At 38.1% G+C, this 10,608-nt stretch overlaps 2 protein-coding genes across 6 annotated transcripts; one reads left to right on the top strand and one right to left on the bottom strand.

Annotated features, from left to right (window-relative positions):
- Positions 1–2,371: 2,371 nt before the first annotated feature.
- On the top strand, positions 2,372–10,324 carry LOC129748775 (uncharacterized). 4 transcript variants are annotated; one of them, XM_055743517.1, is made up of 6 exons: positions 2,460–2,712; positions 2,799–2,925; positions 3,000–3,206; positions 3,289–3,525; positions 3,943–4,073; positions 10,056–10,324. In XM_055743517.1, the coding sequence occupies exons 1-6, from the start codon at positions 2,511–2,513 to the stop codon at positions 10,115–10,117; spliced, it is 966 nt and encodes a 321-aa protein (XP_055599492.1). In that variant the 5' UTR covers positions 2,460–2,510; the 3' UTR covers positions 10,118–10,324. The 4 variants fall into 4 exon arrangements, with proteins under 4 accessions (XP_055599491.1, XP_055599492.1, XP_055599490.1 ...); XM_055743516.1 differs by lacking the exons at positions 2,460–2,712; positions 10,056–10,324 and adding an exon at positions 2,372–2,451 and having other exon boundaries at positions 3,943–4,682; XM_055743515.1 differs by lacking the exon at positions 10,056–10,324 and having other exon boundaries at positions 2,460–2,688; positions 3,943–4,682.
- Positions 3,898–6,634, bottom strand: LOC129748776 (intraflagellar transport protein 46 homolog). 2 transcript variants are annotated; one of them, XM_055743519.1, is made up of 4 exons: positions 6,413–6,634; positions 6,302–6,350; positions 5,873–6,234; positions 3,898–4,983 (listed from the first exon to the last, which is right to left on the bottom strand). In XM_055743519.1, exons 1-4 carry the CDS (start codon positions 6,566–6,568, stop codon positions 4,558–4,560), a joined length of 993 nt encoding a protein of 330 aa, XP_055599494.1. In that variant the 5' UTR covers positions 6,569–6,634; the 3' UTR covers positions 3,898–4,557. The 2 variants fall into 2 exon arrangements, with proteins under 2 accessions (XP_055599494.1, XP_055599493.1); XM_055743518.1 differs by having other exon boundaries at positions 6,302–6,365.
- Positions 10,325–10,608: the final 284 nt, after the last annotated feature.

The raw sequence follows: 10,608 nt of genomic DNA on the forward strand, positions 1-10,608 counted from the left end.
CAAATGACCATTCGGCCAAATGACCATTCGGCCTAATGACCATTCCGTCAAATGACCGTTCGGCATAATGACTATTCGGCCTAGTAACCATTCGGCCTTATGACCATTCGGCTTAGTGACCATTCGGCCGAACATCCTTTCGGCCTTGCGTCCTTTCGGAGTAACAACCTTCGGCTATATAACCGTCGGCCGAATAACCCATTCGGCCTAGTGGCCTATTCGGCCAGATAGCCCATTCGGCCTAACGTCCATCGGCCGAATGACCTTCGGCCGAATGGCTTTCGGCCTCATGACTTTCGGCCGAATGACCCAGCCTCTGAAAAAATTACAAAATGTCGAAAAGACTACAATTTTTACCAGAATGACACAAGAATGAATAAAATAATAACCAGATAAAAATTTGATAAAGGCCAAAACTTCTGAAATGAATCGTTAAGACCGAGATAAGTAAAAGACAAAAATAACAAAATCTAAAAAATTACAAAATCTACAAAAATAGAAATACGGTTATCATGACAAATTTACAAAAATTACAAAAGGTACAAAAACTACAAAACTTAATTAAAAATGTCAATTAAGACAAATATTTAAAAAAAATTATAAAGTAGATAGATCACAGGATAGCAAACTAAAACAATAAAAAACAAAAGCGACAAAAATTACAAAAGTAACATAAATGACAATTTTATTTTCTCAAATCGAAGACATCTTATTGTTCGGTGGTTTAGCCAGAATAGCAACTTCGGGGGAAATAAAAAGGACGTATGTGCATTAGACCGCTGCAGGCTTTGTAAAGAAATTTCAAATTTATAGACTTTTACACCTCCCATAACTTTTTTTGGTTGCTTTTACTGCCACAAAAAGCAATAAAATTTTTGGAGACGATTAATTCATTCCTGGATTAGCGCAACGAGTTTTAATTTTGTATAGAAATTTGTATGCGAAAACAAAACTTTTCATCCAAAAATCACTAGAGCTGTACTTAAAGCTAAAAAAATATAACTTCGGATTTTAAATGTTCCTTGATTCTTGCTATGCATTTCATGTGAACAAACGACAAACCTAACTAGTACTCCAGAAAAGACATTCAATGTTACCACAGAGAACAGACGTACAAGCTAGCCCACGAAACTTGTGTAAAAATCCCAACACCCTTTTTGAACTAATTTTTGTTTTTTGGCTACGATTACGCCTTTTCGAAAACTGGGCACTTAAAAGTTGATTTGTAACTCTTGAACGGCGCAATAGATGACACTGTTTGCAGTCAGTTTCTAACGTATTTTTTGGTGATAGCATTTGAAATTTTACACACTTTTTTGACGGTTTTTTGTTCGAGCTTGTACGTCTGTTTTCTGTGATGTTACCTACAAAAAAAAATTTAGAATATTTTTTTTGTTTCCGCTTTTTTGACTGCTAAGGTGAAAGCTGTTGAACCGTACGATGAAAATAAAAATCGCTAAAAATTGCTTTGCATAGTAAATGAGTTTGTTGATTTATATAACCTGGGAAAAAAAATCATGAAATGATTGAAAGCTAAATATAGCCAGTAAAGCCTGTCATTTTTCAATACTTTTCAATAGATTCAGATTTTTATTTTGAATTTTGATGAGATACGTAGATTCTTCTCTTGTGATCGAAAAATGAAGCTTCAAAATGGACTAAACCAATAATTAAAGACCAAATCACCTCAAATTTTACACTGATGCTTGGTGACCCAAAAGGCACAGAAAAAACAACTGGTCCCATCAATTTTCGATCTGCTATTAACTACTGTATTTTGATTTTGATTCCACACCTTATAGTTTAGGTAATAAATGTTCTATTATGAATTGACGTCACCAATGTCTTCTTGTCAGTTTTCTGGTACAATTTAGGTGGTCCTACAAACCGGTTTCCAAAAAGCGCTACGCACGTGGCTGTTTTTGGTTCTCTCGATAAATTCGAGCTTATTTTACTTCATTGGGAAAAAAACGCTCCAGAGCATTCTCGTGCGCAACTCATTCTTCGAATATGGTCACAGGACACAACATTTATTAGGATTGTTTTAATCAAACAAAGTTAAAACAGAAACATTAAAAGCAAGAGCGTGTAGAAGCTGGGTTCAAAATCACAGTAAACTGTGAAAGAAAGTTCACAATTCACACGAACAGCAGTATGCGTACAAGTTTTCATTCAAGTTGCCAACGAGCCCGTGATTCCGGTTAATGCAGATCCACATCAGATTTCTATAGATTTAATGCTCATGGTCTTTGGAAATTAAACCCCAATGTATTTGTGATTATGATTTATCAAAAGAAAAGTGGAAGTCAAACCTAGATTGAAGTTCAGTTTTATTAAAATTGATGAAATGTTTACTTATGGTGAGCCTTTAAATTTCTAGGCCTCTGACAAATATCAGTTTCAAGACGATGTAAAAATGTTCAATGGATTGCTTCAACAATAAGCTTCAAGGTAAACCAGTGTGTGCTCACTGGACTGATCAGTTGAAAGTGGAATGCGCGTAGCGTTTGATGCGGTTAATCGTGATCGTTGAATGTAATATTGGAAGAATATCGGAAACTGTGAATACATTTAACAAATTTGGTCTGTTTGGTATTAAAGTGCGATTAGTCAATGATCGAAATCAACTACGCATCTGTTTTTGCTTTTGTGAAATGGGCACAGAGAACAAAGATGATGGTTTAAAAAGTACGCTCAACCATGCCCCAGAAAGTCAGTCGAAAGAAAGGCGGCACTTGACACGCCAACAACTTTCCCTTTCTCCATTGCGCTGTATATGATGGTTCTCTGTGTTTCAGACTACAACGATGAGTCCAATTACCTCAAACAACTGTTGAACGATGGCCAGTCGATTCCGGTGGATTCGGATGTCGATTCCTATGATCTGCAGCTTCCTCCCTGGTACAACGATGTCCAGTTTAAGCGGTAATTAGCAGACCCACCTTTTGTTGTGCTCGAATGCTCGTAGATAAGCTAATCGTTTCATTCATTTTTTTCAGCGCACAGCGTTACTTCAAGCAAAATTACTTTGCCATGTTTGTGGCGATGCTCTGTGGTTTGCTCTCGGTTCTGGCCATCCCAAGTATCTTGAGTGTGCTAATTTACACCAAACAGTCATCCACACCGCTTTCGGCTTATCGGCGCTATGTGGCCACAATAATGCACATTCTGAACTGGTACTTTGAAGACCTAACGCCTGGTTCGAGGTAAATGTTCATAATAAGAAAGTGGAAAACATTGTTCGCACGCAGTTTGACTGTTGGTATTTTGTTTTTGCGCAACTCGCAGCTCGTGGCGATCGATAGCCTACGTGCGCAGGACGCATGTGGCTACTAGCAAACGCAGCGGCTCCAAGCTGGCCGGTCGCATCATTTCACAAAAAGACATGGCTGTCACGCAGTTCGGATTTGTCGGCTACATAGTGCTAGCCCATCGTGGGCTCGGCATTGTCTACGACAAACAAGATATGGAGGCTATCGTACATTTTTGGCGCGTTATTGGTTACATGATCGGCATAGAGGATCGGTAAGTGTTATTCAGTGACTTCTTGAGTAAGACTAAGGTTCAGTGCACAGGTCTAGAATTTAGAATGGAACTTGAAATGTAGAAATAATAATTCCAGTATACAATGAAGAGTGAGAATCTCAGGGTAAAAATTCACTTCAGATCTCAGCTTTAGATAAGAAAATGTTTTTTTTTCTCAAAAACATCGTAAAAAATCCACCATGGCCAACCTGTCGACGCTAAATATTTAAAATTTTTAGCTCAATCAAGTTTCCATAATTTTTATTATCGGAAGATTTGGTTTTCTCATCAAAGGACCTTAACTGAATCATTACATCGTATTCTAGTCATTTTTTTTTTTAATTTTTATTGAATCTTGGGTTATTATCCATTATTATGCCAACATGATAAAACACAAATAACATTTCATTTTTTTAGGTACAATCTCTGTACAGACAGTCTGGCTGGTTCGCAGGAACGGATGCGCCAAGTCCAGGAACACATTTTACGGCCTGCTCTGGCGGAGCGCTCGAGCGATTTCGAACAAATGGGACGCGCACTGATCGATGGTATGTGGTGTTTTAATCCATTTTTGCAGTACGAGGCATTTGTGTTCCTAACTTGTCGAATAACCGGAGTTCCTGGCTACCACTATTGGAATGAAGAATGTGCCTCGGCTGGTGGCTTAGAGGCCAAGTTTGCTTCATACTCTCGATACGCCAGGTCTCTTCTTTATCTACTTCTGATGACCTTGGAGGTTTGGCTGAGTGCTACCCTCTTCAGATGGTACCTGAATAGCCAAATGATAATGTCCAGATTTCTGATTACGTATTTCCCTTTCCTTGCCTTTTATAAATTTGGAATTAGAGATTCGTATGTCAGGATTTTAAAATAGTACAACCTTCCTTTCCCTCCCACAAACGAAAAATCACTCTAAGGAATCAAAGAACGTATGTATTTGCTTTTATTTTTGTTCGTATGTATAATAAGAACCATTCATCATTTAACTGTCATATAGTTATCTTATGTAGGGATTCTATTCCATCCGATAGTTTAAACATTACCTTGCTGTTTTATAGCCAAATATAGATTAAACAAGTTATTCAAAGCTTGAATGTAGCCAGCCTGCCCGTTATTCTGTTGCACCGGAATGTCAAATATATTACAAATGATATCGATATACTGCGTCAGTGTGCAATCTAAATCTGCCGAAGGAAATCCCACTGTGTCCAGCATCTTTTCCACCTCTTCGGGCCACTCGGACATCAGACTATCAATGTTGACGGTTGATTTGAGCGCATTCACATTCTGTGTCGACTGATTTGCCTTCAATGCTTGAATCTCTGTAATCCACCGATCGATATCTTTGGGACTCTTGGCGATGGCCGAAGGTGTTTCGAGAGGCTTGGTGAAAATCGATCTCATCTTCATTTGAAGCAGCACTCGGTCGCTCTGATCTCCGCAAGGTTCATCTAAGGTCTTAAGAAAGAAAATAAATACATGACACATTTTCTAAAACAGTTTCTCACAGTGTTAAATCAATAATTCAGAAATTTGGAAGTTGTCTGGAAGTTGTCCCTGAATTCCAACGCGGAGCGCTAGATACTGAACTCATGAATCAATTCACTTTAAAAACAAAAATTTAATTCTGAAAGCTATTGGTAACGGTAATTTATCGACCTTATCGGTGAAAAGTGATGTCTTTTTAGTAAGAACATTCTAAGGTTATGGAATTGTATGAACGGATAGAAAGTTAGAAGAAATGAATGATGGTGAAAATGAGCGGGTAGAATTTATTAGAAGCAATCTCATTACATACCAAGATTTTGTTCGGCACGGGCCAACTACTATGAAGAGGTAGATACAGATAAAGTTGCATCACTGACCACACGGACATGACACTTAGAACAAAAATTCAACCATTTTCTGTCTAATTTTTTGTTGTCAGATTTTGTAGGTTCGCAATACCGACGGCAGGTGGCGAACCTGCCAAAAAATTCCCTGTAGGAAAAATGGTCCTGTTTAGCCCGATTATATCGTAGAAATTGCGTGTTTGATTTTTAAAGTTGGGTGGCATTTCCTAACTGGGATAGCATTTCTTCAAATCGATCGATGCGCACTCTGGAATCGACATTGCGTACTGTTGGAAAAATTATCCAGAAAACGAAATCGAGTGTCCAGTCAGTATGGTCAGTGGTTGCATCTACAATCACATCAGTAGCCTAGATGTATTTCTTCTGACTTTCTATCCGTCTATATAATAATCTTTAGATGATCTTACTAAAAACGACATCACTTTTCACCGGTAAGGCCGATAAAATTAAAACTTTTGGCTTTTTGTAATTTTATAATATAATATTTTCTTTACCTCTAAACCCAACTTTCTTATGTGCTCGGTCATTAGCTTTTTCTTCTTCTCGTCGATGAATGGTGGCGAGTTGACCTTAAGGAATGCATCGATATCACCCACAGAGGGAATGAAATCAGGTACGAAAATCCTTAGTTTATAGTCGATGTTTACGCGCTGTGGCGAAAATCGTGTGATGTACTGGAAAAGGTCCTTCACTTCGCCCGGTGCTTCGATATTATCGTAAAATTTTGGATTGAACTCTTTCTCATCAACCAAATTTTTAGGAAGTTCCTTCTCATCTTCGCTAATGCTGGCACTGCTGTCCGACAGTGAATCATGCTTCTGCAGGCTGTCCCGCTTGATGAGTGGTTCTGCATTTTCTAAAAACAAAATATCAATTTATTGATTGATACTTAATTGTAGAATTGTGTCAATGTTATAACTCACTCGGTCTAGGAACAATTTTTTCAATCTCTTCGAGTCGTTTCGGTTCTTCCTGTAATGTAATAACCTATATCAACATTTGAAACAATTATCCTATTCGATGGCAAAACTTACATTCACAATCGATTTTGGTTCGAGTTCTTCTTCTAATTCATCCCGATCTTCCTGGTGGACAAACTTTAATGAGCCGGAAACATCCAAATCCGGCGGTGGACTATCATCTATCTCTCTACCGTTTTTTATTTCGTACATTTCATCATACAAATCCATGATATTTTTTTAAAAGTTAGACACAGGTTATCGGAAAAACTCGGATATGTCTCCTACCGATCCAGGTGTTTGTTACAGTCTGGAACCATGGTAACGACTTTTTCTAGTACGCATCAATAACCATGTTTAAGAGCGGGAAATACCGGCCGCTTTCTTATGTTTGTACATGCGCGATACACAACAACACGTGTAACTCTATAATGAAAACAGCATTAGACGGCAACGACTTGAAGCATGTTTATTGATGTGTAATGCATCAATCTTCTTTTCAGTAAAATGAATGAAAATTTCATTAACACTAAACATACCGGCACTCTGTATATATCATTTAAACCACCGGGGGTCAAATGACCCCTAACACCTTTTCCTCTAAAACTGTCTTGTTTCTCAACTGATTTTTACAAAGTTTATATATAGTTTTGGAAAGCTTGTAACGTGAATCAAATTTAGTTCTCAGACAATATTCAGCTACAATCATTGATTTTAAAGTTATTCGTAGCCTAAGAATAAAAGTCCGAAAAAACATGCTTTGGGAAAAGGCTGTAAGTCAGTTATTAGCTGCTCGAATAAAAAATCATGGAAAAAAATAAAATTTTAATGGCCACATTTTCATGGCCACAAAAAAATTTTTAAAAAGTGTAAAAATCGTACTTTTTAATCAATTAACTGCCAAAGCTGTTCCAAGCATGTTTTTTGGATATTTTTTCTTAGACTTTGAATAACTTTAAAATCAATTATTGTAGCTGAATATTGTCTGAGAATTATATTTGAGTCACATAACAAGCTTTCTAAAACTATAAATTTGTAAAAATCGGTAAAAAAAAAATCATACCGAGCCGTTATAATTTCAATGAAATTTATGGAACACCGCTGTAATTTAAAATTTAACTTTTAATTCGTTTGTATTTTTGTGTGAATTGGAAAATAAATCATTTACAGAAATCCCATCTGTCGGTTCAAGTTCACGGGTAAAAAATTGTGAAACGGCTATATCTCAAATCACACATACAGTGACCGGCATAAAGAATCTAATTGTTAATAAAAAAAAGCCTATATTGTTAGTTTTTCAAGATCGTTTCTATATTCAATGAAGTCAGCTTCTTATTTCGAGATCTGTTTACATTTAAAAAAATATTTTTTTTCCGAACTCCACTGTTGATCAATTGACTTACTTGAACATTTATGGGGTTTCTAGACGATCAGATGGTCCAGCCAGCACCCCACAACAGATTTTTTTTTCTCGTTTTTTATACATTGCGGACCACAAGAATTTTATCCATTTTCCGCGAGTATGCTACATAATACATACATTAAATGAAAAAATTGTCGATTGTAACAATTAATTCCGTAGAGGCAAGGGTACGAACGACTGTCTAGCATTACTTTCATCAGACATTCAATTGGCGTTTGCCCAAAAAGAGCAGATGGGGGCAGTATTTCTGGACATCAAAGGGGCATTCGATTCGGTGTCCATAGAAGTGCTATCTAGTAATCTTAACTCTTGCGGACTTTCACCAATTTTGAACAATTTTCTATATAACCTGTTGTCTGAAAAAATCATGCATTTTAGCCATGGAGAAACCAAAGTTGAACGAATTAGTTACATGGGTCTACCCCAAGGCTCATGTTTAAGCCCCCTGCTATACAACTTTTATGTCCGAGAAATCGATAGTTGTATGGCACAAAATTGCACGCTACGACAGCTTGCGGATGACTGTGTTGTTCATATCACAGGTAAAATAGACACTCAAATAAAACCTCCTTTGCAAGAAACTCTAAATAACTTATCACATTGGGCCAGGAATCTAGGTATCGAGTTTTCACCTAGTAAAACCGAGTTAGTAGTTTTTTCAAGGAAGCATTCCCCTCCTCAAATAGAGCTCCTTATGATGGGTAGAACTCTAACTCAATCTCTTAGTTTTAAATATTTGGGTGTCTGGTTCGACTCTAAATGCCTCTGGGGAAAACATATTAGGTACTTGACACAAAAATGCCAAAAGAGAATCAATTTTCTTCGAACGATTACTGGAACCTGGTGGGGTGCTCATCCACAGGACCTCATCAGGTTATACCAAACAACGATACTGTCGGTCATAGAATATGGAAGCTTTTGCTTTGGGTCCGCCGCGCAAACCCACTTGATTAAACTAGAACGAATACAGTATCGTTGTTTGCGTATTGCCATGGGTTGTATGCAATCGACACATACGATGGGTCTCGAAGTACTGGCGGGAATAATGCCGTTAAAAAATCGGTTCTTCGATTTATCGCTACGTTTCCTAATTCGAAGTGTAACTATGAATCCTTTGGTGATAGAAAATTTGGAAAGGCTCATGAATATCAATCCGCAAGTAAAATATGTAAATGATTATAAAACTTTTAGTCAATTAGAAATAAATCCTTCTTTATTAAATTCGGACACGAGTCACTTTTACCCGAGTAGCAGTTCCTTGATAAGATTCGATCTGTCCATGACCGCTGACATCCGTGGAATACCAGATCACGTCCGACCCAACATTATTCCTTCAATCTTTGCTTCAAAAGTACGTGAAATTGATCCTATAAAAATGTTCTTTACTGATGATTCTAGAATCGACAACGCGACTGGCTTCGCAGTGTATAATGAGGGCTTTGAAGCTTCGTTCAAGCTTCGAGAGCCATGCTCTGTTTACACTGCTGAGCTAGCCGCTATTTACTGCACCTTGGAACACATTCGCACACTGCCCATAGACCACTATTTCATTTACTCGGATAGTCTCAGCTCCGTTGAGGCGATTCGATCGATGAAACTGATGAAGCGCTCTTCCCATTTCTTGCTGGAAATTTCTGGGATATTGGGCGCTCTGATCGAAAATTCGTATAGAATTACCTTAGCTTGGATCCCGTCTCATTGTCTTATACAAGGCAATGAGAAGGCGGACTCATTGGCTAAGGTGGGCGCGTTACAAGGTGAAATCTTTGAGAGGATAATAACTTACAATGAATACTTTTCAATACCTCGCACTTTAGCGATTAACGCTTGGCAGTCTAGCTGGGACAATGGCACAAAGGGACGTTGGCTCCATACAATTATCCCTAAGGTTCCGACGAAGGCATGGTTTAAGCATTTTAACTTGAGTCGCGACTTCATTCGCGTGATTTCTCGGCTCATGTCAAATCACTGCTGGCTTGACGCGCACTTGTTTCGTATTAATCTCGCTGCAACCAATGTTTGCGTTTGTGGGGATGGCTACCACGACATCGATCATGTTGTATGGACGTGTGAAAGGTATGGTCAAACGAGGGCTTGGCTACTGGATACCCTTAGGGCCCGAGGTAGACTACCTGGTGTTCCAATTCGAGACATTTTGGCAAACTTAGATTCTGGATATTTGTTCCCAATTTACAAATATCTCAAGCTGTCTGACTTGGTCGTTTAGTCCGCTTATCCACGTAAACTCTCCCCTTGTGTGTTCTTCATTTAATGTCTGTTTTGTTTATTTATTAGTACCACCTCTCACCAACGGGTTCGACACATTACTGAAGGCTGGCCAGAAGATCGAAAACTGATACCAAACCGTAGCTACCGAAACCACAGCTACAGGAGGCCACCGCCGGACCCTAATGGAAAACTGATATTGGAGAATAACCCCTATAAATCCCTTCCTTTTCCCTTGTTTAAAGTTTTTTTTTTATTTTTAACTGTTGAGTCGCCGCGACTATTACGGCCCCCTTCCCTACTAACCTAGTGAAACGAATACACTCGGCACATTGAAACTTTGTAAAAGTAAAAGGCCTTTAATAAACTAGTTTTAATTAAAAAAAAAAAAAAAAAAACAATTAATTAGAAATTTAACATTTTCATATGTGATGAAAGAAATTAGAGAAACATGAACTATCAAAGAACGAAAGAACATAAGCCGTAAATATCATGAAAATTTCGAAAAAGATACAACGGCTCACCGACAGGACTTGAACCTGCAATCTCCGCTTCGGTACAACGGCGCGTTAGCCAATTCCACCACGGTGAACGGCGAGCGGCACTGATTGCTTCTTCATCT

Source organism: Uranotaenia lowii, chromosome 2 (genome assembly GCF_029784155.1).
Source record: "Uranotaenia lowii strain MFRU-FL chromosome 2, ASM2978415v1, whole genome shotgun sequence".
NCBI lineage: Eukaryota > Metazoa > Arthropoda > Insecta > Diptera > Culicidae > Uranotaenia > Uranotaenia lowii.

Coding starts and splice junctions, on each gene's coding strand:
- LOC129748775 (XM_055743514.1), top strand. CDS start 2,511: ATGCGGTTAATCGTGATCGTTGAATGTAATATTGGAAGAATATCGGAA. Junction 2,713..2,798: donor GCTCAACCATGCCCCAGAAA/GTCAGTCGAAAG, acceptor TCTGTGTTTCAG/ACTACAACGATGAGTCCAAT. Junction 3,526..3,942: donor ATGATCGGCATAGAGGATCG/GTAAGTGTTATT, acceptor TCATTTTTTTAG/GTACAATCTCTGTACAGACA.
- LOC129748776 (XM_055743518.1), bottom strand. CDS start 6,568: ATGGATTTGTATGATGAAATGTACGAAATAAAAAACGGTAGAGAGATA. Junction 6,235..6,301: donor AAAAATTGTTCCTAGACCGA/GTGAGTTATAAC, acceptor TTTTGTTTTTAG/AAAATGCAGAACCACTCATC. Junction 4,984..5,872: donor TAAGAAAGTTGGGTTTAGAG/GTAAAGAAAATA, acceptor TTCTTTCTTAAG/ACCTTAGATGAACCTTGCGG.